The 22,566-nt window shown below is 42.1% G+C and overlaps 1 protein-coding gene across 2 annotated transcripts in view; it reads right to left on the minus strand.

Annotated features, from left to right (window-relative positions):
* Positions 1-22,566, minus strand: part of LOC135210924 (carboxypeptidase D-like) — a gene marked incomplete at its 3' end in the record, with an annotated part of 572,526 nt that overhangs the window by 449,106 nt on the left and 100,854 nt on the right. For both annotated transcript variants that reach the window (XM_064243890.1, XM_064243891.1), the window contains 2 exon segments: positions 172-333; positions 21,205-21,368. In XM_064243890.1, the coding sequence (XP_064099960.1) occupies positions 172-333; positions 21,205-21,368 (326 nt within the window).

Consider the following 22,566-nt stretch of genomic DNA (forward strand, 5'->3'; position numbering starts at 1 on the left):
TTCCTTCGTCAAAATCCTTTAATTAATTATCACAAAGTAAACTGTATCAGAAGAAGAAATAATGCAGTTCTTTTCACTGTTATTTCAAAACCAAAAGACAGAAAAAACAGAAACATAAAGTCCTCTATTCCTGGAAAAGCCTTTACTTATGAAGAAATAATACGTACTTACCTTTAACACCCATATGGGTTTGTTCCATGAATGCTACCATAGATTCCCGGTTGTTGATCCATTCTTCTACTAAACCAGATGCTTTTGGGTATTTACAGCAAGACAGTTCAAATGTAACCTCTGAACATGAACCGAAGACATAGTTGAAGTCCTGCATTCCACCTGAAAATTTACACAACTGTCCTTAATAAAAGCACTACAAAAAGACATTCTTATTACATATACAACAAACTCTTGCCTAGTATGTTAAATAAACAAACCTCCTTGGAAATTTTGTATGATAAGGCCCTATAAAACTAAAAATATGTTCCAGACAACCAATTGGCAATGCTAGATACAGTGCATAACCTTATAAGAAATACTTATATATTCATCCTTCCATGAAATATTTAAGTACTATAAAAATAATCTTACCACAAAAAGAAAAATACATCTTTACTTGAAGTTGTTTCAACATAGTTCTAAGTTTTCATGAATGAAAATAGGTCTCATCGTGAAATGCAATCCCGTTCTTTTGTGATCATGTTTCTGAAAGTGACACAGATGATGGCCCAGCACTGGGTGTCAGAAGTGGCTTGGGTGCTGCTGGTTTCTGCAGTCGCTGCCACTGCCATTTTCGAGAATCAACACATAACAATGGCACCTTACGTGCAGCTATTGTCACTTGTCTGCACAATCTCTCCCCTCTATATCTATGGTTCTTATCTCCTGACTTCATAAAAAAAATTCTAATTACATACACCTTGCTTGTGATGTCTGGTTGGCCACTGTACTGAATGTACTTCTGTCTGCTTGTGTACTTGCACTGCCATAGAGTAGATGAAGGAACACTAGGCCGTTTTGGTCACCATAGCACTACCATGATGTCATTGCTATCACACTGAGGAATGTCTATCTTGGATTCTGAGATTCTTGAAAGACAAGACTAAGTACCAAGAGAGAAGTGTAGGAGCTTGCCACCCTTGTCAATGTTCTGAAGAATGAAGATTCTCTGGGGAGGGAAGTGAAACCATGGCACCACCTTGGTGTCATTACTATAAAAAAAAAAGTGCCTATTCAGACTCTATGGCTCCTGAAACTGTCTTAAGAGAGCCACACAATCTTCTCTCCTAGAGCTGTGGATCAACTGATAATTGCAGCTGCAGCAGCAGCAGCAGCAGTGGTTACGGTTTACATCTCCCATTCCTCCCAGGAGGAATGTAAGTATATCAAGTCAAAAGAAATGGAGCTCCTAGACACCACTTCTTGACTGAGTAGGAACCAAGAACAAGTTGCTGGAACTTAGTTTGGAGGTGCTGTTGATAGCTACACATATCTGTTCAGATAACTACGGTAGCCATCTATGTGTGTTTGTTATTGTTTCCCTTTCCTGTTATTAGAGAGGAAGGGTTTGCTGCTAAAATGACATTTTTATATAATAATAATATAAAGTTTTATTTACACTTACCAAGTAATTACATAGCTAAAGTTTCTAACTAGTACGACAGCTTAATTTTAAAATTTGTGGCAACACTTCTTTAGAGCGGGTGACAGTATTGTCCACTAATGGCAATACTAGGAATGACTTAGCAGATAACCTCATTCTGTTTATGCTTATGTCCATCAGAGGGGAGGGGGGAAAGCTCTGATCATGTAAATACTTGGTAAGTATGCATATACAGGCAGTCCCCGGGTTACGACGGTGTCGGCTTATGGCGTTCCGAGGTTACGACGCTTGTCAATAGACGTTATTTCCAGGGTTACGACGCATGTTCCAGGGTTACGACACATGTTCCAAGGTTACGACGCCTACAACGCTCATCTGGGAGATGAAATATGACACCAAAAATGCAAAATAATCAATATTTGAAGGTTTTTTGATGAAAAATGCCATAAGAATGCAGTTTACATAGTTTTCAATGCACCCAGAGCATTAAAAGTAAGGTTTTCTTAGGATTTTTGATGATGTTCCGGCTTACGACGATTTTCGGCTTATGACGCGTCTCAAGAACGGAACCCCCGTCGTAACCCAGGGACCGCCTGTATATAACTTTGTGTTATTTTTCATATACTAAATAACTTACCAAGTAATTACACACCTGAATCCCACTCAGACAGGATATGGGATACGTGGACCTAGTTAAGAGAGCCTGCAGTAGAAACTGCCACTGGTTGGTGCTCAACTTAACTTGCAGTGGTGTGGTGGTAAAGACGTGAAGCTCCTCCACTTAAGTATGAGCTTTGTTGCAAATGAGTAGTTTGAAGGCTATCAAAGCATCAGTAAAAGTTTTGCAGTGAAAGAGTTAACCAATGGCTAGCAAACACTTCAAGAGGTGCCCTTGCCCTGACCACATTACCAAAATAAAAACAACCAGATAACACTGTCACCTACACTGAAATAAAAACCACAACCCAACTACTGAGAGTGGTGGGTGCTCCGGGTATATTATACCCATACGCTGTTTCACTTCCAGTAGAATGATTGTAGAATGAACATAAAGAAGCAAGTAGGGCCTGAAAGCTAAGGTAGAAGCTGTTAAGATGGATTTAACTTATACTTAAAATGAGGAAATTGCTCTCCTAAATCTGAGTGTGTGTCAGAAAATAAGGTCCATTAGGATAACGGACAAGACGATCTAATCAGAGGGTGAGAAAAGGTCTTGTCATAACCCCTAGGGGTATGGGTGGTCTTGAGCTTCCAGTCCCTTTCAGGTAATACCTGAACATTCCAGCTGGATAGAGAGCTCTCTATTCTTCCTCAGAGAGAGCATGTGTGGGTGCTGAGAATATAAGCTGGTGCCAAGATGTGGCTGGCGCCAGGAGAGATGGGTGCCAGACGAGTTATAAGCTTGGGTGCTGTCTGGTGCTCCTCTAAGTCAAGGATGTCTGTAAAAAGCCTAGTTCTGTACCCCTAAATGGTGGAATACAAGATTCCAGGTTTCCTTAGAAAGAAATGGGTTAATTTGCAAAGGGTTTACAGTAGTCTTGACAGAAGAGACATGGTGCTTGAGACATCATCTTCAGAAAATCGCCCCTTAAGTCTGGCAAACAAAGAGAGAGGATTGACTCCTACTACTTACAATAACTACTGCACCACATCTAGAAAAAGAATCTTCAATTGACAAGCTTCCAGACAGTCTGGAGCCTGTCAATGTAAGAGCAGACCACCTTGGTAGATCTCTTGAGGCGAGGCTGTCTGAGAAGACACAGTTGGGGGAAGAATCTTGTCAAGTCCACAGAGCAGGTTTGGGAAATATGACACGGGTAGAATAGGGCTAAGATGTTATCGCAAGTTGCAGTCAGCCCCAAACTTCTGTAGCTCATCCTTGACTATGATGAAGTTCGTGAAGAGAGGAGGTCTGATGGACTGGTTTGTAGCATGGTGTCTGTGCACATGCTATAGGGATGGAATGGACAACCTAAAACGAAGACGAAGGTTCCTTGAAGGGACAAACAGGTCTAAAAAGGGGCCTGACCCATAAATTCACAGATCCCAGAAAGAGAACACACTTCTGGCAGGTCAGTACATTTCCTAGGACTTTAGTTTTCTGAACAAACCAAGTGACTAGAAGACTTGATGATCTGTCAACAGAAAGAGGATTCTTACTACAGGCAGTCCTCACTTCTCCGAAACAAGTTTATGGCGCTTGTTTAGCGCTTGACATTTGGTGCCAAATTGCACAGATTTCCAGTTATTGGTGCTGATACATACCTAACAGTGCCAAAATCTGGTTGTTGGAGCCGATAAGCACTAATTTTCACTTACCATCAAGCCATCTGAACAAAACCCCCACAGATAACCAGGGACTGCCTGTACTTTGAGGTGGTAAGAATGGTTAAGTTCCTGCTTCCAAAAATACATTAGAACTGTGGACTTCTCTGAATGGCTACCACAGTCTAGGAGTGTACTAAGGTAAAAAAAAGAAAAAAAAAACATCATTGAACTTTACACAGGGAACTTCTAGTTGTACAAGAAAGAAGTGAAGGATCCATTCTTCCAGGGACCACATCCCGGAAAATCCTCCAGTTCCTCATGTGGCCTCCCAAACTAAATCCAAGCCGTTGAAAACAAGGTTTTAGGCTCAAGGGGGAAGGCACTTCCTTTCCGAAAGTAAATGTTCAGCCAGCTACCAACGTAATTCCGACTTGATTCGGGGCTGTGAAAAAAAACAAAGGTGCCAGGCTGAGTTTCACAGCCAGCAGGTGGACTTGAGTTCAAAAGACCTTCAAACACTTACATTGAAGGGGATCAAAGAAGTCAAGTCATCCAAGTGAGGACTGATATTATGCCAAGAAAAAATGAAGTCAAGTACAAGAAGGGCGAGGACTCCAAAGACGACTTATGCTGTGAAGAGGCCAAAATCACAGATCCTTGAGCTGGAATGACCCTGTCCCGTAGGAAGAGCTTAAGATAAACCCAGAGTCTGGCGCGGACAAGGAAGGGTGCTTCCTGCATCTCTAAGGCTCCATTCAACAGCCATGAAGATTGAAGGAAGGGCTGTTTGGTTCGTCTCTATTAAACTTCCTCTTCTGATCAAAGCAAAAAGAGGGGGTGTGGGATAATATACCTTTTGCTGATGCCCATGCAGACTCATAGAAAATTAGCAAACTTGTACATCGATGTTCAGAATTGCAGACAACTGTGCACACTAGTTGCCGACTCTGCGGACTCTGGAGACAATTGTGTGGACACGTTGATATCTGTGCGGACTCGACATTACAGAACTCAATGACACTGCATGGATTTTGACGACACCGTTATAGAGAACGACAACATTTACGAAACTGTACACGGTGGAAGAATTATCTGGAACAGTTATCAAAGGCTTGAAGAATTCCATAACCAAAAAGAAGGTGTAAGGTGCTTCTCTTCTTGTTTGGAGCCCAATTAAGGTCATTCAATAAAGAGCAAAACTGCAAGAGGAATGTGAGAAGCTAGCTTCCTTACCATAGACAGGAAGCAGTGTACAGTAATAGTCAACATGAATATCTTCAATGGCCGTGAAAGAACTTAACATTGAAAACAGTCACTAGAAACTTGTGAACTGGATGAAAACGAGGACAAGTTGCATAAAACCTCATATAAAGATTGTTCAACCAGGCTAACACCTTGACATGAAGCAGAGTATGGCAATTGTCAACAAGAATATCTTCAGTGACCGTGAAGAACTTTAGTGTTTTCAGTCTTCACTAAAAAACTTGAAATTGGATGAAAACTGGAGGATTAGTTGCAAAAAATCTCATATAAAGACTGTCCAACCAGGATAACACCTTGGTGGGCACCAGAGTATAGCATGGCAGACAGAAAAAGTTCGAAATTCAAGGAGATGAGACTGAAATCAGTCAAGAGAATTAGGGCTTCCTATAAACTTGACAAGAAGGCTTAGATCTGTCTAGGCTCTAGAGCAGTGGTTCTTACCCAAGGGTGCAAGGAAGCATATGAATTAATTATTATTATTAATTATTAATTATTATTATTATTATTATTAGTATTATTATTAGTATTATTATTATTATTATTATTATTATTTGTGTATGCTGGAAACAGACCTTCTTTCAAACATGTTTTATTAAAAATAATGGGAGAATTCACATAATTGATTTTATACAAAATTCTTTCAATATGGCAAATTGAAAGAATTTTGTATAAAATCAGTTCTGTAAATTCTGCCATTATTTTTAATGAAATAATAATATTATTATTTCTGGGCTCAGTTCGTGTCGCTGCGCGAAATAATCCTTTAGTTCATTATTTCTTAGGTAAATGATCTAACAAATACCAGAGAATAAACAAAATAGAGAAAAGGTCAGTATAACTGACTCGCTCACCCAAATAAAAGAAGGGCGTCGGTATGAACACTAGGGCGAGTGAGACCACTACCACGAACTTCTTGTCAATTAGAAATTTCCCACAACAAAATCCCTCAAGGAGAGAGCCGACCCACAGAACGGGGCAGCAACTACTACTACTACAACCCACGCTTAGGTGACTGAAGCGCCTCTGGTGGCCATCCTTTCAGTTAAGAGGTCTACAAGACGCTTCTATTTTTCTTGCTCTTGTATTTTTCGTGCTATTTCACGGATTTTTCACCATTATGGAACGTTCTGCCATCGCATCAGCTAAGTTAAGTATCCCGAAAGGTTCCTATTTAGTTCGTTCCTTCCTTGAGTCAGTATTTGCCGTTTTTTAGTAGTTTTTGTAGTAGTGGGGTTATGCCCAATAATTTTCACTCTCCGGCATGCAACGGAGTTCTAGAGTAGCCCTGTAAGTGTTATAGTGATACTCATGTATCCTTCCACTTACAGACTACCAACTGTGAGCACCCGGGGTGCAATGCCGTACTCCAGGACCCCTGTGGGCATGAAGTCTGCAGGTCCCACGCTCCGTGCGCGACTCCTCACGGGAATCTGCAGGTCTGGTTCCACGAAACGTGTACGATCTGCTATGATCTTGAGTCAGTTTTTGGACGGGGTAAGTATTTCCAGCTGTATATATAGGATATAAATACTGAATTATATCTTAAGTCTAAGTTTGAAATATGTCTTTTAAGCTTAAGTTCTCCATATTATTATGAAATATATGCCGGAAATGTGTAGGCTTAAGACTCTATTTTAGTCTAAGGTTGAACCTCAACTTTAAACTAAAAGCTAATAGACACCCTCTCTTCCAGGCTGCCGCGGTTAGAGAGACCGCCCTTGCAACCTTGAGGGCTTGGGTCGGCGACTTCGGCAAGAACGCCGCCAAGGGACAGCCCTACATCTTAGAAAAGAGGATGGCTGTCCTGCTGTTCCCCGGCAGCAAGTCGACGGGGTACGTCGACCCGGCGGAGGCAGCCCCGACGATGACGACAATCCAGCGGCAGGTCGCCGCATGTATGAAGGAACCAGGCCAGGACATTTCAGCGGAAGTCGCCACACTGGACCTTAATGTTGAACCGATGGTAGGTGTAGACGACCTGTTGGTCGAGGTAGGTACATTGGACGCTCAAGGGCTTCCCTTGGGCCCCTCTGGATGATCTTCTCCCGCTATTTCTACTGCTTCCTTCCAAGGCTTTACGGGAGTTGAGCTCCCGTATTCTACGCCTAGCGCTTCTGTGAAACATAGGGTGAAGGGGCACAGGGCGCAGAAAACCCTAACGAAGGCGTCGTCGTCGTCCAAAAAGGCTTCGTCGACGTCATTGTCTCGTAAGTCTTCGGCTTCAAATCCCGGAGCAGAGAAGGGTAAATCTTCTGCTTCAGGCTCTAGGTCTTCCAAGAGCAAGTCCTCCAAGGAGAGGCCCCGTACTCCGGCGGAGTCAACGGTCTCTCCTCCTCCTGAGGTACCTCTAGCGAGTTACCCTTCCACCTCTGCATCTGCTCCTACCTTTGATCCCAACGCTTTCTCCGTCGGGATGATGCAGCAGATGGGGGATTTGGTAGGCTCATTGAGGACAAGTATGGAGCAGATGTTCTCACAGTTATCCGACAGGATCACTACTCAGGAGAACCTAATGTCCGGTTTTAACCAGGCCCCTCAAGCTACCTCCCCGGCACCTGGTGTTGGCCTGATCCAGCTTCCTCCCCATGATTCTCTTCCTCCTTTCACAATGAACAACCCCTGGAGAGTGGCTTCCTACGCCCCTTTCCTGGACGGACTCATTTCCATCCCGGAGTGCGGTACTCGAAGGATCAAAGACTTCGAGTTTTACCCGGAGAATCTTCAGCCGCCGTTCATTGGCTACGCCAGGCTGACGGAGGCAGCTATGACCAGGGAGGATAAGGTCCCTAGGGAGACAGTGCTGTACTCCCGGGACCAGGCTCAAAGAGAGTGGCTTCGGTGCTTAGAGGAGATGGACTGCTCTAACACCAGGATTCAGGCTTTCAAGAGTCCCTTCACCATCTTTACGATGGAGGAAGAGGCTCCTCTCCCCTTCTTAACGAAGATCGCCGCTGTTACCATCCCAGCTGGCTTGAAGGGAGAACCCTTGCCTCAGTTAAGGGAAGCAGATCCCACTTCTCCTTTGCTCCCTTCGCTTGGAGATTTGTGGGAGGATTTACCAAACACCTTCTCGGCAGGCAAGCTCAAGCCGGACTGCGCCATGGACCAGTTCGGCGAGAAGCTACCAAGACTTCCTGATAGCCTCATTCAAGCTGAGTTTGAGGCTAAGACTAGGCTTGCCAGGTCTATGAACACCATGGCAATGACGGAAGTAGCGGCTATATCCTACGCTTCAGAGCCGCTCTTCAAATTATTGACCAAATCGCAGACTTGTACGGTCCAATCGGACTTGTACGAGTTTGTGACAGCGAGGGTCAATTGTCGGAAGCATGTCCTCCAGGAAGCAACTATTCGGCATGAGCTGAATAAGCTGCTTTCTTCAAATATCTGGGGGGCAGACCTCTTCCCGGAAGCAATGGTTAAGGAGGTCCAGAATGAAGCAACGAGGCTCAACCAGAGCCTCAAGGATCGTTGGGGCCTCACTGCTAAGAGGCGCCAAGATCAGCCTTCAGCAGGCAAAAAGCTGAAAAAGGCTAGACGGTTCCAGCCTTATCAGAAGAAGCCTCAACGCTTCAACCAAGCTGTGTCAGCTGTGCCGATCGTTCAGCCAGGCCAGCCTTCTACATCGAAGACACCGGCTCAACCCATCTACGTGATTTCCCCTCAGGCTCAGCCTTCCACTTCCTACGCTGTCTCCCCGGCCTTTAACCAGGTGTTCGAGGGCCAAGCCTTCCAACACTATGACCGGTTCGCCAGGGGAGGTAGGGCTAGGGGATCCTTTCATCAGAGAGGATCAGGAAGGTCGCTCAATAGGGGAAAGCACTTCCGTGGAGGCCGCAGAGGTCACTCGACCCAGCAGCAGTGAGATCTCCAAGGTAGGAGGGAGGCTGTTTCTCTTCCGGCATCGGTGGGGATTCAGCAAATGGGCACAAAGCATTGTGTCGAAAGGCCTGGGTTGGAGTTGGATTGGAGGCCCCCCTCCACCCAGACCATTCCTTCAACTTCCATTGAAAGAACTGACGGAGTATGCGGAGGAGCTCCTTCAGAAAGGAGCAATAGCGAGAGTCAAGAGATTAAAGTTTCAGGGTCGCTTGTTCAGCGTACCAAAGAAAGGCTCATTAAAAAGAAGGGTAATCTTAGACTTGTCCCGCTTAAACTTGGCCAATCGCTGCGACAAGTTCAAAATGCTGACTATCTCGCAGGTGCGGACCTTACTTCCCCGTGGGGCCGTCACCACCTCTATCGATCTTACAGACGCATACTATCATATCCCTATTGCAAGACACTTTCGCCCTTATCTGGGCTTCAGACTAGGAGACCAAGCATTCTCCTTCAAGGTAGTTCCTTTCGGTCTGAATGTAGCACCCAGGATATTCACGAAATTGGCGGAAGTAGTCGTTCAGCAACTGAGGTCACAAGGGATAATGGTAGTAGCGTACCTCGACGACTGGTTGATTTGGGCACCAACAGTCGAGGAATGTCGCAAAGCCACAATGAAGGTCATTCAATTCCTGGAATATCTGGGGTTCCAGATAAACAGGACAAAGTCAAGACTCACTCCGGAGTCCAGCTTTCAATGGCTGGGCATCCAATGGAATCTATCCTCCCATACTCTGTCGATTCCACTAGCCAAGAGGAAAGAAATAGTGAAGTCAGTGAAGCAATTTCTAAAGTACAAATATGCTTCAAGGAGAAACCAGGAAAGAATCCTAGGTTCCCTTCAATTTACCTCAGTGACAAACTTCTTGATGAAAGCCAAACTGAAAGACTTAACCAGGATCTGGCGCTCACAAGCAAATGTCAGATCCAGGGACAAGCTGTCAACAATACCACAGATTCTCCGGAATCGTCTGCGCCCTTGGACAAAGTTAAAGAACCTGACCATGTCAGTACCCCTTCAGTTTCCCCCTCCGAGAATCATTATCCACACAGACGCTTCATTAAGCAGCTGGGGAGGATATTCTCAGTTCAAGAAAGTTCAGGGAACATGGTCACCCCAATTCCGCCAGCTTCACATAAATGTATTGGAAGCAATGGCAGTGTTCCTGACTCTGAATAGGTTAGGCCCTCCAAAGAACTCTCATATAAAGTTAGTTCTGGACAGCGCAGTGGTAGTTCACTGCATAAACAGGGGAGGCTCCAAGTCAAGACACCTGAATCATGTCATGGTAGCCATCTTTTCCCTGGTGGACAAGTTCAGTTGGCACCTCTCCTCCACCCATCTGGCCGGAGTGAGAAATGTCATAGCAGATGCTCTATCCCGGTCAGTTCCTCTGGAGTCGGAATGGTCACTGGACAACAGTTCGTTCCAATGGATTCTCCGGAGGGTACCAGGCCTGCAAGTAGATCTGTTTGCATCTCGTACGAACCACAAACTTCCCTGTTATGTGGCTCCCAACCTGGACCCTCTGGCCTATGCCACGGACGCCCTGTCCATAGATTGGAACAACTGGGAGAGGATTTATGTCTTTCCTCCGGTGAATCTTCTCCTGAAAGTGCTGAACAAACTCAGGACATTCAAGGGTCAAGTAGCTCTAGTAGCTCCGGACTGGCCGAAGAGCAACTGGTACCCCTTGCTGCTGGAATTGGGTCTTCGTCCCCTTCGTATTCCCAATCCCAGACTCTCCCAGTCAGTACAAATGAAGACTGTGTTCGCTTCCTCAGGAATTCTCAAAGCCCTAACTTTATGGACTTCATGAAGTTTGCGGCCAAGAGGGATGCAAATATCGATCCACAAAATATCCTTTTCCTGGAATCAGATAAAAGGGATTCAACTTTGAGGCAGTATGACGCTGCAGTTAAAAAGTTGGCATCCTTCCTGAGGGAATCAGACATTGAAATCATGACAATCAATTCGGCTATATCCTTTTTCAGATCCTTATTTGAAAAAGGGTTCGCAGCTAGTACTATTACGACAAACAAGTCAGCTTTGAAGAAGATTTTTCAGTTGGGCTTTAACATAGACTTAACAGACTCTTACTTTTCGTCTATTCCCAAGGCTTGTGCTAGACTTAGGCCTTCAGTAAGGCCTACTTCAGTGTCATGGTTTCTAAATGATGTTCTAAAACTGGCTTCGGATACAGATAATACGGCATGTTCATTTATAATGCTCTTAAGAAAAACATTATTTTTATTAAGCTTGGCTTCAGGAGCTAGAATTTCAGAACTGTCGGCGTTATCCAGAGATGCGGGTCATGTAGAATTTCTTCCTTCAGGAGAAGTTCTGCTTTCTCCGGATCGCAGCTTTTTAGCAAAAAATGAGGATCCTTTGTTGAGGTGGGAACCATGGAAGGTTATACCCCTTCCCCAAGATCTTTCTCTTTGTCCAGTAACGACCTTACGAGCCTTTCTGTCTAGGACATCCTCATCCTCTTCGGGTCCCCTCTTTAGGAGAGAAAAAGGTGGTACTTTATCAATTAAAGGTATTAGGCAACAGATCCTATACTTTATTAAGCAAGCTAACCCTGAATCCTTCCCCAAGGCACACGATGTCAGGGCAGTGGCCACCTCAATCAATTACTTTCAACATATGAATTTTGATGATTTGAAAAAATATACTGGATGGAAATCGCCGACAGTATTTAAACGTCATTACCTAAAGTCTTTGGAATCTCTAAAATTTTCAGCAGTTGCAGCGGGTAACATAGTTTCCCCTGACTCTGCTCAGTAGTTTAGTTGAAGATCCAGATCTCCTTTCTACCTATCTCTGCCAACAGTTTGTCTAACCTACCATGTTCCTCTACACTTGCCCTTGAGTCTTAGCTGCTCTTGTGATGGTTTAGTGGGTGTCCCTTATTTTTATGCTAGGGTCACCCACAATTGATTGTACATACTAACTTTAAGGTGTGGTCCCCTTATTTTTATGCTAGGGTGCCACATCCCCATTACCAATGGTTTATTGTATTTGGTATTGATATCTATGAAACTTATTTGGTGTGTTTTTTAGATTAAGATTTTTCACACACATGGTTTATTGTATTTGGTATTAATATCTATAAAACTTATTTGGTGTGTTTTTTAGATTAAGATTTTCACACACATGTTTATTTCGTATTCAACCATGTAACTGGTGTAAAGACTTTGTAGATAATTTTAGTTATAAGTTACTTTTAATTATTGTTCTCTATTCAGATTTGTATGAACAATTTGTATAAATATTTTGTTACAATTATAGTATGTAGTTGAATTTTAGTTTTATTGAGACCTTCTTTATTTTCAATCTTGGGCTAATTCTCTGGTACAATTTCGCGCAGCGACACGAACTGAGCCCAGAAAAAGGATTTTGACGTAGGAAAAATCTATTTCTGGGCGATTGGTTCGTGTCGCCCAGCGAAATAATCCTTTAGTTCATTATTTCTTAGGTAAATGATCTAACAAATACCAGAGAATAAACAAAATAAAGAAAAGGTCAGTATAACTGACTCGCTCACCCAAATAAAAGAAGGGCGTTGGTATGAACACTAGGGCGAGTGAGACCACTACCATGAACTTCTTGTCAATTAGAAATTTCCCACAACAAAATCCCTCAAGGAGAGAGCCGACCCACAGAACGGGGCAGCAACTACTACTACTACAACCCACGCTTAGGTGACTGCCGCGCCTCTGGTGGCCATCCTGAAGTTAGCAATCAATCTTGAGCGAAGGGTTGGGAAGAGGTGGGATTTCGCTGGGCGACACGAACCAATCGCCCAGAAATAGATTTTTCCTACGTCAAAATCCTTTTATTATTATTATTATTATTATTATTATTATTATCACTACAGCAGCAGTGCTCATGAGATAATTTCTTGATGAAGTGGCAATATTGCAACAGCTATGTGAATGAAAATTTTTAAAATGTGGTTTTATTATTAATTAAAATTATATCAACTTTCTATTTAGTTTGCTTGCTTGTTTTTTTTTGCTACCTCAGCAATTCAAGGGGTGCGAGAACTGACTGCTGATTTGAAAGGGATGCATAAATTGAAAAAGGTTAAGAACCACTGCTCTACAGGGAGAAAAGACAAAAGAAATTTGTCTTGCTCCTTTACACAAAAGCCCAGTTTCAATCTTGAAAGACTTCTAGGATGACTAGAGAAGAACCAATGTCCTGGTCTGTGGGTAGACTTGGTCCCTGTATAATCTGAAGTGGCACACAAGGCAGAACAACAGTGTATTCTTAAAAAAATTTAGGTGCCAAGCCAAAGAGGAACTGGCACAAAGTCCTAGCAGGCAGGTTCCAGATACCTGACAGCTGGCACCAAATGGACAGGTGGACGATCAGACACTGGGCGTTCAGACACTAGGTGCTCGGTGGCCATTGGCGCTCTGACACTGGACACTCAGCGGCCACTAAGCACTCAGAGGATGGACACTCAGTGGCCACTGGAAGCTCAGCAGCCACTGGCCACTCGGACACTTGGATATAGGTGGGCGCTTGGACACTGGGTGCTTGGTCAATGGGTGCTGGGACTCTCATTTGCTCTGACACTGCTGGGCAATTAGATTGGAAGAGCATTTTGGAACTAATTACAGGCACTCCACAACTGGAAGATATGTCTCTTTAAAGACTGAGATATTCCAGAAAAGTACCACCAACACCACTTGTCTGTAGAGGACAAAGAAAGCACATCCCTATGGATGCCTTTCCAATGGCTATCCATTGAGACCTGAGGACAGAAGGCTCGACTGAGAAGTAACTGCTCAGGGGCAAACCCCTTTGGACTACCGTGGACTGCAGTGTACCTCCTCCCTGGTGCATGGGAGTCTGATAGGGACTGGGTTTAGGAGTCTGCAGAGCCTGATAGTCATTAATTAAAAACAAAGGAGTAACTACTTGGGGGCAAACAACTTTGGACTTCAATGGGCTTCAGTATACCTCCTCCCTGGTGCATGGGAGTCTGACAGGGACCAGGTTTAGGAGTCTGAGGAGTCGGATAGTCACCTCCTTCACTATACAGTACGTTCGTAAGACTCCTTTCCAGCGGCTGTCAGTTGATACCTAGGACCGGCAACAGGCTCAACTGAAAAGACGACTACCCCCCATGTGTAACCCCCAGACTTCCCTTGGACTTACAGTGCATGGAAGTCTGACAAGAACCTTTGTTTAGGAGCATCGGGGGATGAGTAGACACCTCCTCCACTGCCCAATACATGCAGTCCCCAGTTATTGGCAAGGGTTCCCTTCTTGGCAGGGTGCTGATAAGCAAAAATCGCCATTAACCTAAACTCTGCGATTTATAGAGTTTATATGAGACTGCAGCCAAAAGTAAACAGCGTAGATTTTAGTGCACTCCGACTAGGAGGGTGGCACTTCTACCCATACCTTCGGTAACTTTTATCATAATCACCTTGCAAAAAGTTTAACAGCCGAATTTCCAGCTCAGTGAAAGTTAATCCTATATGTAAAGACCGACGGTTTGTATTTGTGAAGGAACAAATACAGAAATCTATATATTCTTCCATACTTCCATGATTGTTAGGCAACTGCTATTTTTATTGCAGTGAACAAACTCAACCTGGGGATGGCTGCACATCTTGGTCACTTCACAGTAGAAATCAAAATATAAAATCATTACTCGTAAGTTTCACTGCATCATCACGTCATTTATCCCCCTATAAACAATTCTTCACATTATTTTAATCCTTCTACGCAAGTTTCCACATCAAAAGCCCACCTTTTCCTATATGTGCAGTCAACACTCGTGGATCAATAGATATATTTGGAAGAATCAGAGAAGCACATCATAACAGAGAATTTTGAATATAAAGTCACAAGATATATGTATATTTATACATTTTATGTACTTTTTATATATTGGGCATTATTTTATGTATTTTCAGGATATTTTTTATTTTCTTGTGTGTAGGTTTGCAATACGTATTTTTAGCAATATATGATTATTATTATGACTTACCATGCATTTAAATTTTCAAAAATATCAATTATATGTAAAATGTTTTTAAAAATTTTCAATTACTCCTAAATTATGACATTTTACTGAATGCATAACTTTTCCCTGGCTGCTCACGTGACTAGTTTGCATACTTTTTTAGGGGGTGAATTGTGTCACCTAACACATATTAGTACTGAATTTATGTATCGCCCAAAACAAAAATGGTTTTACTTTCTCAGAGTAAATAAAGATTAGATGTCAATTTACCTATTTTCAGCAAATGTTTACATGCAAGAAACTCATGAAATCTCCATTTATGCTAAAGTTCTCCATGGCTCACAAGAGTAAGTTTATTTGCTTTACTTGGGGTGTGTGTTGTCTAAGCCATAACATAAATATTAATGAATTATGCATCATATTAAAATGCAAATTATAGTAATATCTCAGCGAGTTAAGAAAAACTGGATAATTCAATTTACCTATTTTTGGTGATTTTTTTAAAAACAGCAACATAAACAGGTGTTGCTACAACACCTGTGTATACCAAAAACACACATGTATAGCTTGTAATTGTGTCACTGTGCTTTGTAGTATCGTTCTTACCACAAATAATAATGAACTATATATCAAAAGAACAGCAATATATTGTACTTTTGTGCTGTAAAAAATGAGGTACTGCAACTCTATTTGGTGATTCTTGGTGAATTTTAGAAAAAGTAACATGAAGCATTTTCTATTATGGCTAACTTCAACTTGTGATAAGATCCTTTATTCTTATTTTAGGGTTTTTTCAACATATGATCAAGTACTCTTTAGCTTTAAATTGACACCAACTATAGTGGTCCCGCCCGTATTCGCGGGGGATGCGTACCAGACCCCCCCGTGAATAGTTAAAACCCGCGAATGTTTGGAACCCCTATAAAAACACTAAACACAGTGTATTTTGTTATTGAAAACTCAAGAAAAACCCACTAAAAATGTTTAAACTTGGTTTATTAATAGTTTTATCACAAAAAGTGCATTTCATGATGAAATTGATTAAAAAACCCAGGAATTTGTGGATATTTCTCATAGAAAAACACAGCAAATGTGCGAATTTTCCGCGAATAATGCAGGGGAAACGTTCTTGAGAGATCCACGAATGTGTGATTCCACAAATCCGGAGAACGTGAATATAGGGGGTCAACTGTATATGTACTAACATCGCATGAAAGATAAAGTTACACAGCAATAACAAAAAAATCACTGCTATGCAAATTTGCATGGCCCGTGAGGGTAGTACTAAATGTGTCACAGATCAAACCTGACATGGCCAGTATCACAAGAGTTAAAATATATTACCATAAAAATATATACAGTGGAACTCCCGTATTCGCGTTCTCAGCATTAGCGGATTTCTCTATGGACCATACCTACCCATTATTTGCAGGAAATTCATGTAGTTGTGGTACTTTTCTATGAGAAATATCCATACATTCCTGGTGTTGTGGTTGGATTACAAGCCAAAACCAAAAGAACTCTCAAAACCACACTTGTACTTACCACACACTCAGGGTGAAGAGCTGCGCTGCTGTCCGCTGGATATAGCTACGCTAGGCTAGCCGTCGTAACACAATACATAAACAACCAAACAAGGACAACAACCACATAATTCAATAACTATACTACAAAAGACCACTGCATAAACAATCACTATCAACACCAAAAAACCATAACACAAGTCAACACTCCGCCTACAACATCAAGGAAGCACAACAACACTAAGCAACTCACAACTCCAACAACTCGTCTACAACACAACAGAACTCACAAGCACAACAAACTCAACAACACAGGTACAACAACCTTTAAACATACAACACCAGCAACCTCAAAACACACAAAATAACTGACAATCAACAATATTTAAGACTGCTGCCAACAAAGTAACTCTCCAACACTGGCTCTGATCACAGACTCCCTCACTTCTCCTGACTCTCGTAACAGACGCTCACCACTGATATACACGGTGATCACCACAACAGAGACATGCTTACGACTGCCATCAAACCAACCCCATATATTCTCTCTCTCTCTCTCTCTCTCTCTCTCTCTCTCTCTCTCTCTCTCTCTCTCTCTCTCTCTCTCTCTCTCTCTCTCTCTCGTGCAACCATTGGAGACATTGCCAAACTTAAAATACAAATCATTACTCCATATTACCTTCCCCATTACATTTGACAACATCTTAAACTCGCAACATCCACACTAAATCGCCTTTTGCAACACCAAAGGATGCTCAGATGCAGGCCCCCTGAATCTTGTTTAAGGGCCCTTATACATTCTCTCAGTTACATCGCCATTCACTTCTTCCAAACCACTTTCATTCAAATCCCCATTATCTCCCTCACTACTATCCTCCTAAATCTCATTCACTACTTCATTGAACATCGGTCATACTCTCCCAATATCTCCCCTATTTCTGCTACCAAACCACTCAGTTCATCCATACTTCAGTCAAAACTCTTTCAAAGACTTATCCATACTATCAACTACCTCCTTACTACTAGGTTTCCTTCCCACTGAAGTCTCACTTATCCCTGTTAATTCAAACCCACATACACTATAAGTATCATTCATTCCCTCAGTCATCCATACTACACGCTTTATCAACCGTTTGCACCCTACCACTAACACCCTTACCATGCTGTTCATGCTTCTTCCTTCCACTTCCTTTCTCTACATTTTTCCGCTTTCTTCCATAATCAACCAACACTAACAGTCGGTCTTCCAGACCCATTTATTCACTGACACTCGGGTCATACTGATTTATTTTCAACCATTCACTCATTGCATTCCCCTGAACATACTGTCACACACAAGAGGACCCACTCAACTGAATCCCCTTAACACCTTGTTTCCTGAATTCCCAGCTTGACTCATCCTCTTTTGCCTACACACACACACTACATGACCTTCCATTCCCAATTCAACACTATTTCAAATGCAGTTCCTTACACATCCTAGCATAATGCCCATTCTTTCCACAATTACCAAAAACCTCGGTCACAAGGGTACCCCAACATCCACTCACTATATGCCCTACTTCCTTACACCTGTAACACTTAATATCCCTATTTTTCTTACATTCACTCACCATATGACCTGTCTGTCCACACCCGAAACACGCTCATAACGCCCACCGACATTCATTTTCTTGTGTCTTTGCTTTCCACATCTATAAAACTGCTGCTCTTGTTCATGACTAACTGATCCTATTCTTCCAACGCTTGGACTCCAATCTCTCTTAGGGTTTACTACACTTACATTACTTGCTCTCACAATCCTATCAACCACTCGCTCTGCCATTCGCTTTGGCCCTTGTAAAACTGCCTCCCCATAGCTCTTAAACTCTGGTATAACCTCTGCTACTTCAGTCCTAACACTAGCACTTCTACTCTCTTTCATACACCTATCTAGCTCATAATCCTCTACTATTTCTGAAATGTCGTTCCATGTTAACCTTTCATTCATCCATCACATTTTCTCCTTACGTTTCAGATTTACAAACTCATGCACACTTCTCATGCACAGTCGCCACAACTTCCTCACTAACTCTTTACACTTATTTATCCCCTCATCCCAAAACTTTTTCATAGCTAATGTTTCCAACCTGCACACTTACATTGACAAAGACTCACCAACATTCATTCTGCCTCTTCAAAATCATGCTTCCTCCTATATCTAACGCTACTCTTTATCCTCTTCACCTGTTCCACAATCCCGGCTTTCACACTCTCATTACCCCATACATACTCAACAAAAATCCTGTCAAAAAGCTACCAAAGTCTCTTGCCCAGACACTCTTGTTATTCCCATACTTAGCTACACAATACTTTTCACATTCCTTAAATAAGTCCCCTAAGTCCCTACTATAATATTCCTCGTATTGTGCACATTGGTGTACCTCTAATATACACAGCCTTTCATACTTCCTGCTCATTCTCTCTCTCACTTTCGCTACTTCCATTCTGATCCCTCTTAACCTCTTCTGAATACAACGAATCAACTTCCATACTAACATCCATGCTCTTGATTACACTCTTCTTACCCTTCTTCTTTCTACCTACCTGTTTCCACTCTCAGCCCTTTCTCCAATGTATTCAGTCCTAGTCTCATCCTGTCTGTCATCCTTACTAACCTTCTTTCCCTAAGTCTTCTTCTTTTCCTCAGCCCCCTTCTTATTCTTGTCCTCAGGTTTATCCTCATCCTGTGTCTTCCCCTTACTTATTACAACCAAATCATCTTTGTCACTCGTACTCTTTGTCACTCGTACTCTCATCCACTTGTCCTTTCACTTTCTTAATTGCTCCTGGTCCGTCAAAAGACCCAGTAGGCCTACCTCCTAATGCTCCCTCTCCCATGAATCCCTCTATCGTCTCCTGCACTGCATTCATCATTACTCCAAATTTTTCGTCCATTTCCTCAACCATTCTGTCTTACGCTCCTTTCATCTCTTCTTTCATCTCCATTTTCACGCTCCTTAGCATTCCTCTCATTTCCTCTAACTTGCTCTTCAGCTCCTCACACTCTACCCTCAACATCTCATTCTCTTCTTCCACTCTTTCCTTAGCTCCCCTCAACAACTGCACATCCTCCTTCAGCCTCTCCACGTCAGTCAAACCTTTTATACTATACTCATCTTCTTTCACCAATCATACAACCCACCACACCAACCGTCCTGCAGCTGCCACACCAGCAGCCCCACATTGGGCGCCAATAAATAATGTGACGGAATTACAAGCCAAAACCAAATAGCTCTCAAAACCACACTTGTACTTACCACACACTCAGGGTGAGGAGCTGCGCTGCTGTCCGCTGGATATAGCTACATTAGGCTAGCCGCCGTAACACAATACACAAACAACCTAACAAGGACAACAACCACACAACAATTCAATAACTATGCAACAAAAGACCACCAAAAAACAATAACACGACAAGTCAACACACTGCCTACATCAAGGAAGCACAACAACAACACTCAGCAACTCACAACTCCAACAAATCATCTACAACACAACAGAACTCACAAGCACAACAAACTCAACAACACAGGCACAACAACCTTCAAACATACAACACCAACAACCTCAAAACACGAAATAACTGACCATCAATAATATTTAAGACTGCTGCCAACAAACTAAACTCTCCAACACCAGCTCTCATCACAGACTCCCTCCCTTCTCCCAACACTCGTAACAGACGCTCACCACTGATATATACGGCGATTGCCACAACAGACACATGCTTACGACCGCCATCAAACCACTCCCATTTATTTCTCCACCAATTTTGCTTTCACTCTCTCTCTCTCTCTCTCTCTCTCTCTCTCTCTCTCTCTCTCTCTCTCTCTCTCTCTCTTTCACGCAACCCTCGGAGACATTGCCAAATTTAAACTACCATCATTACTCCTTCAAAGTGTTTTTATCAATTTCATCATAAAATGAACTTTTTGTGATAAAAATCTTTAAAAAACCAGGTATAAACATTTTTAATGGGTCTTTCTAGTTTTAATCACCAAAATAAGCAGTTTTAAGCTTTTATAGGGGTTTCAACTATTTGTGGATTCTAGCTATTCGTGGGGGGTCTGATACTCATCACCCACGAAAACGAGGGTTACGCTGTATGTCCAATATTGGGTACAGATTTATCCCTTAGAAGTACGTATATACATGCACTAATCATGGGGTATATTTGAAATTAATATTATTTCTGTCTGTGGAAGATCATTTGTTTATTATGCAGTAAGAAGTAATGCTAGCACTTGGATAGCTTTGTTATCAGCTACTGGGGGGGAGAAATGATTCCTGCTCACTAGTTTGTCTAAACAAGTCACATACTTATAAGTAGGTAAGGGGTAATGCCAACACTTGGATAGCTTGGTTACCATCTACTTGGATGAAATGGATTCTGTTCTAGACTCTACACAAGTCACACATTTATGTCTTCCAGATATCAATATGTAATGAACATATTTGCATCTTTGATCTAAAGTGAAAAGAGAAGGCACCATGAGTGAGTGGACGTATGCTGGGAGCATATCCAACATTCAAGTGCTGTATAGTAGCCAAAACAGTTTTACAGAGTATACAGTTTGGATTAACTTTTCATATAGTACTTCAATTAAGATATCAAAGTACAGTGCTTCTCATCCCTTACCTTTAACATCATACCACGCAGCTCCATTTGTAATGCCGCTCCTAAAGTTGTCCCCTTCACAAAGATTGCCGTTGAACATGGTAGCATGCTTTGAGGCATAAACATTGGCCAGGTATTTGAACAAATCATTATCAGGAGCCAGGCTTGGTCCTCCCTTATGGTAACTGAGGAGGATGGGTAGGTAAAAGTTAATATAAGGCAAAATTTTCTGGGACAGATGCAAGACAGTTTCATGACATAAGAACACAACAAGCCATGAACAAAACCAGGATTAATAAAGGAAAGATAACTCAGAAATGAAATGTTGCTGAACTGATTTGATTCTTGGAGACAGACAATTACAATTAGGCATATTGCAGTAGCAGCAGAGAGAAAGGATTTGAAATTTCACACATTTTAATTATTGTGTTTTTGTTAATTTTCATTACTGATTGGGATTACAATATATTACAAAAATGCATATGCTACATTGAATTATTTGACTGGTTAGTATTTATTTTACTTGGAATTTTTTAGTTTATAAAAACAGAGAGGATATAATAGTTTCTGCAATTACTACTTGACCAGTTTCCTATTTTGAAAATACTGAAGCTACTATTGTATTGATTATCAATGGCAATACAGCAGCATCAAATAATAATTAAGAAATACAATGAAAATAAACACACATTTTTTTTATCAATTTGTATTTTTCATGGCTACCATAACAAACTTGATGTCTTAACAATAGGATAATCTTCTTGCACCAGCAGGAAAAAAGTTAAAAACAACTAAAGACTGTAAAACAAGGAATCTGTGGCATCTGGTAACTCATATGTATACAAGGTGGAAGCTGGTCACCGACCAGGAAAAGAACCTCGTGACGCATCAGTCTTTTTCCCACCCCAGGACAAGAGAGAGAGGCAGCTAGAAGTGGGCAGTAAAGTTAAGACCTCAGGTTTGTTAGCTATGAAAAATACAAATTGATTAAAAAATTTGTCATTTGTTCATACCTGGAACAAACCTTCAGTCTTAACAATAGTATAGACTTATACAGGCAGTCCCCAGTTATGGGTGGGGGTTCCATTCTTGGCAGGGTGACGATAAGCAAAAACCACCATTAACGGAAACTCTTCCATTTACGGCACTTATGGCGCCAAGTTTCCTGTAATGGCGCCAATAACCAATTAATGGCACCTCTGTTAGGTATGTTATAGTGCCATAACTATTATTGGTACCTTGTGGCATCAATAACTGAAACTTGGTCTGTTATGGCACCATAGTTCGCAGATTTTATGTTAATAGAATAGCGCCATAAAACCAGATTGCCATTAACAGAGTCCACTGATAACAAGGGACTGCCTTTACTTGGAGGGAGGTACA

This window comes from Macrobrachium nipponense, chromosome 4 (genome assembly GCF_015104395.2).
Source record: "Macrobrachium nipponense isolate FS-2020 chromosome 4, ASM1510439v2, whole genome shotgun sequence".
Taxonomy (NCBI): domain Eukaryota; kingdom Metazoa; phylum Arthropoda; class Malacostraca; order Decapoda; family Palaemonidae; genus Macrobrachium; species Macrobrachium nipponense.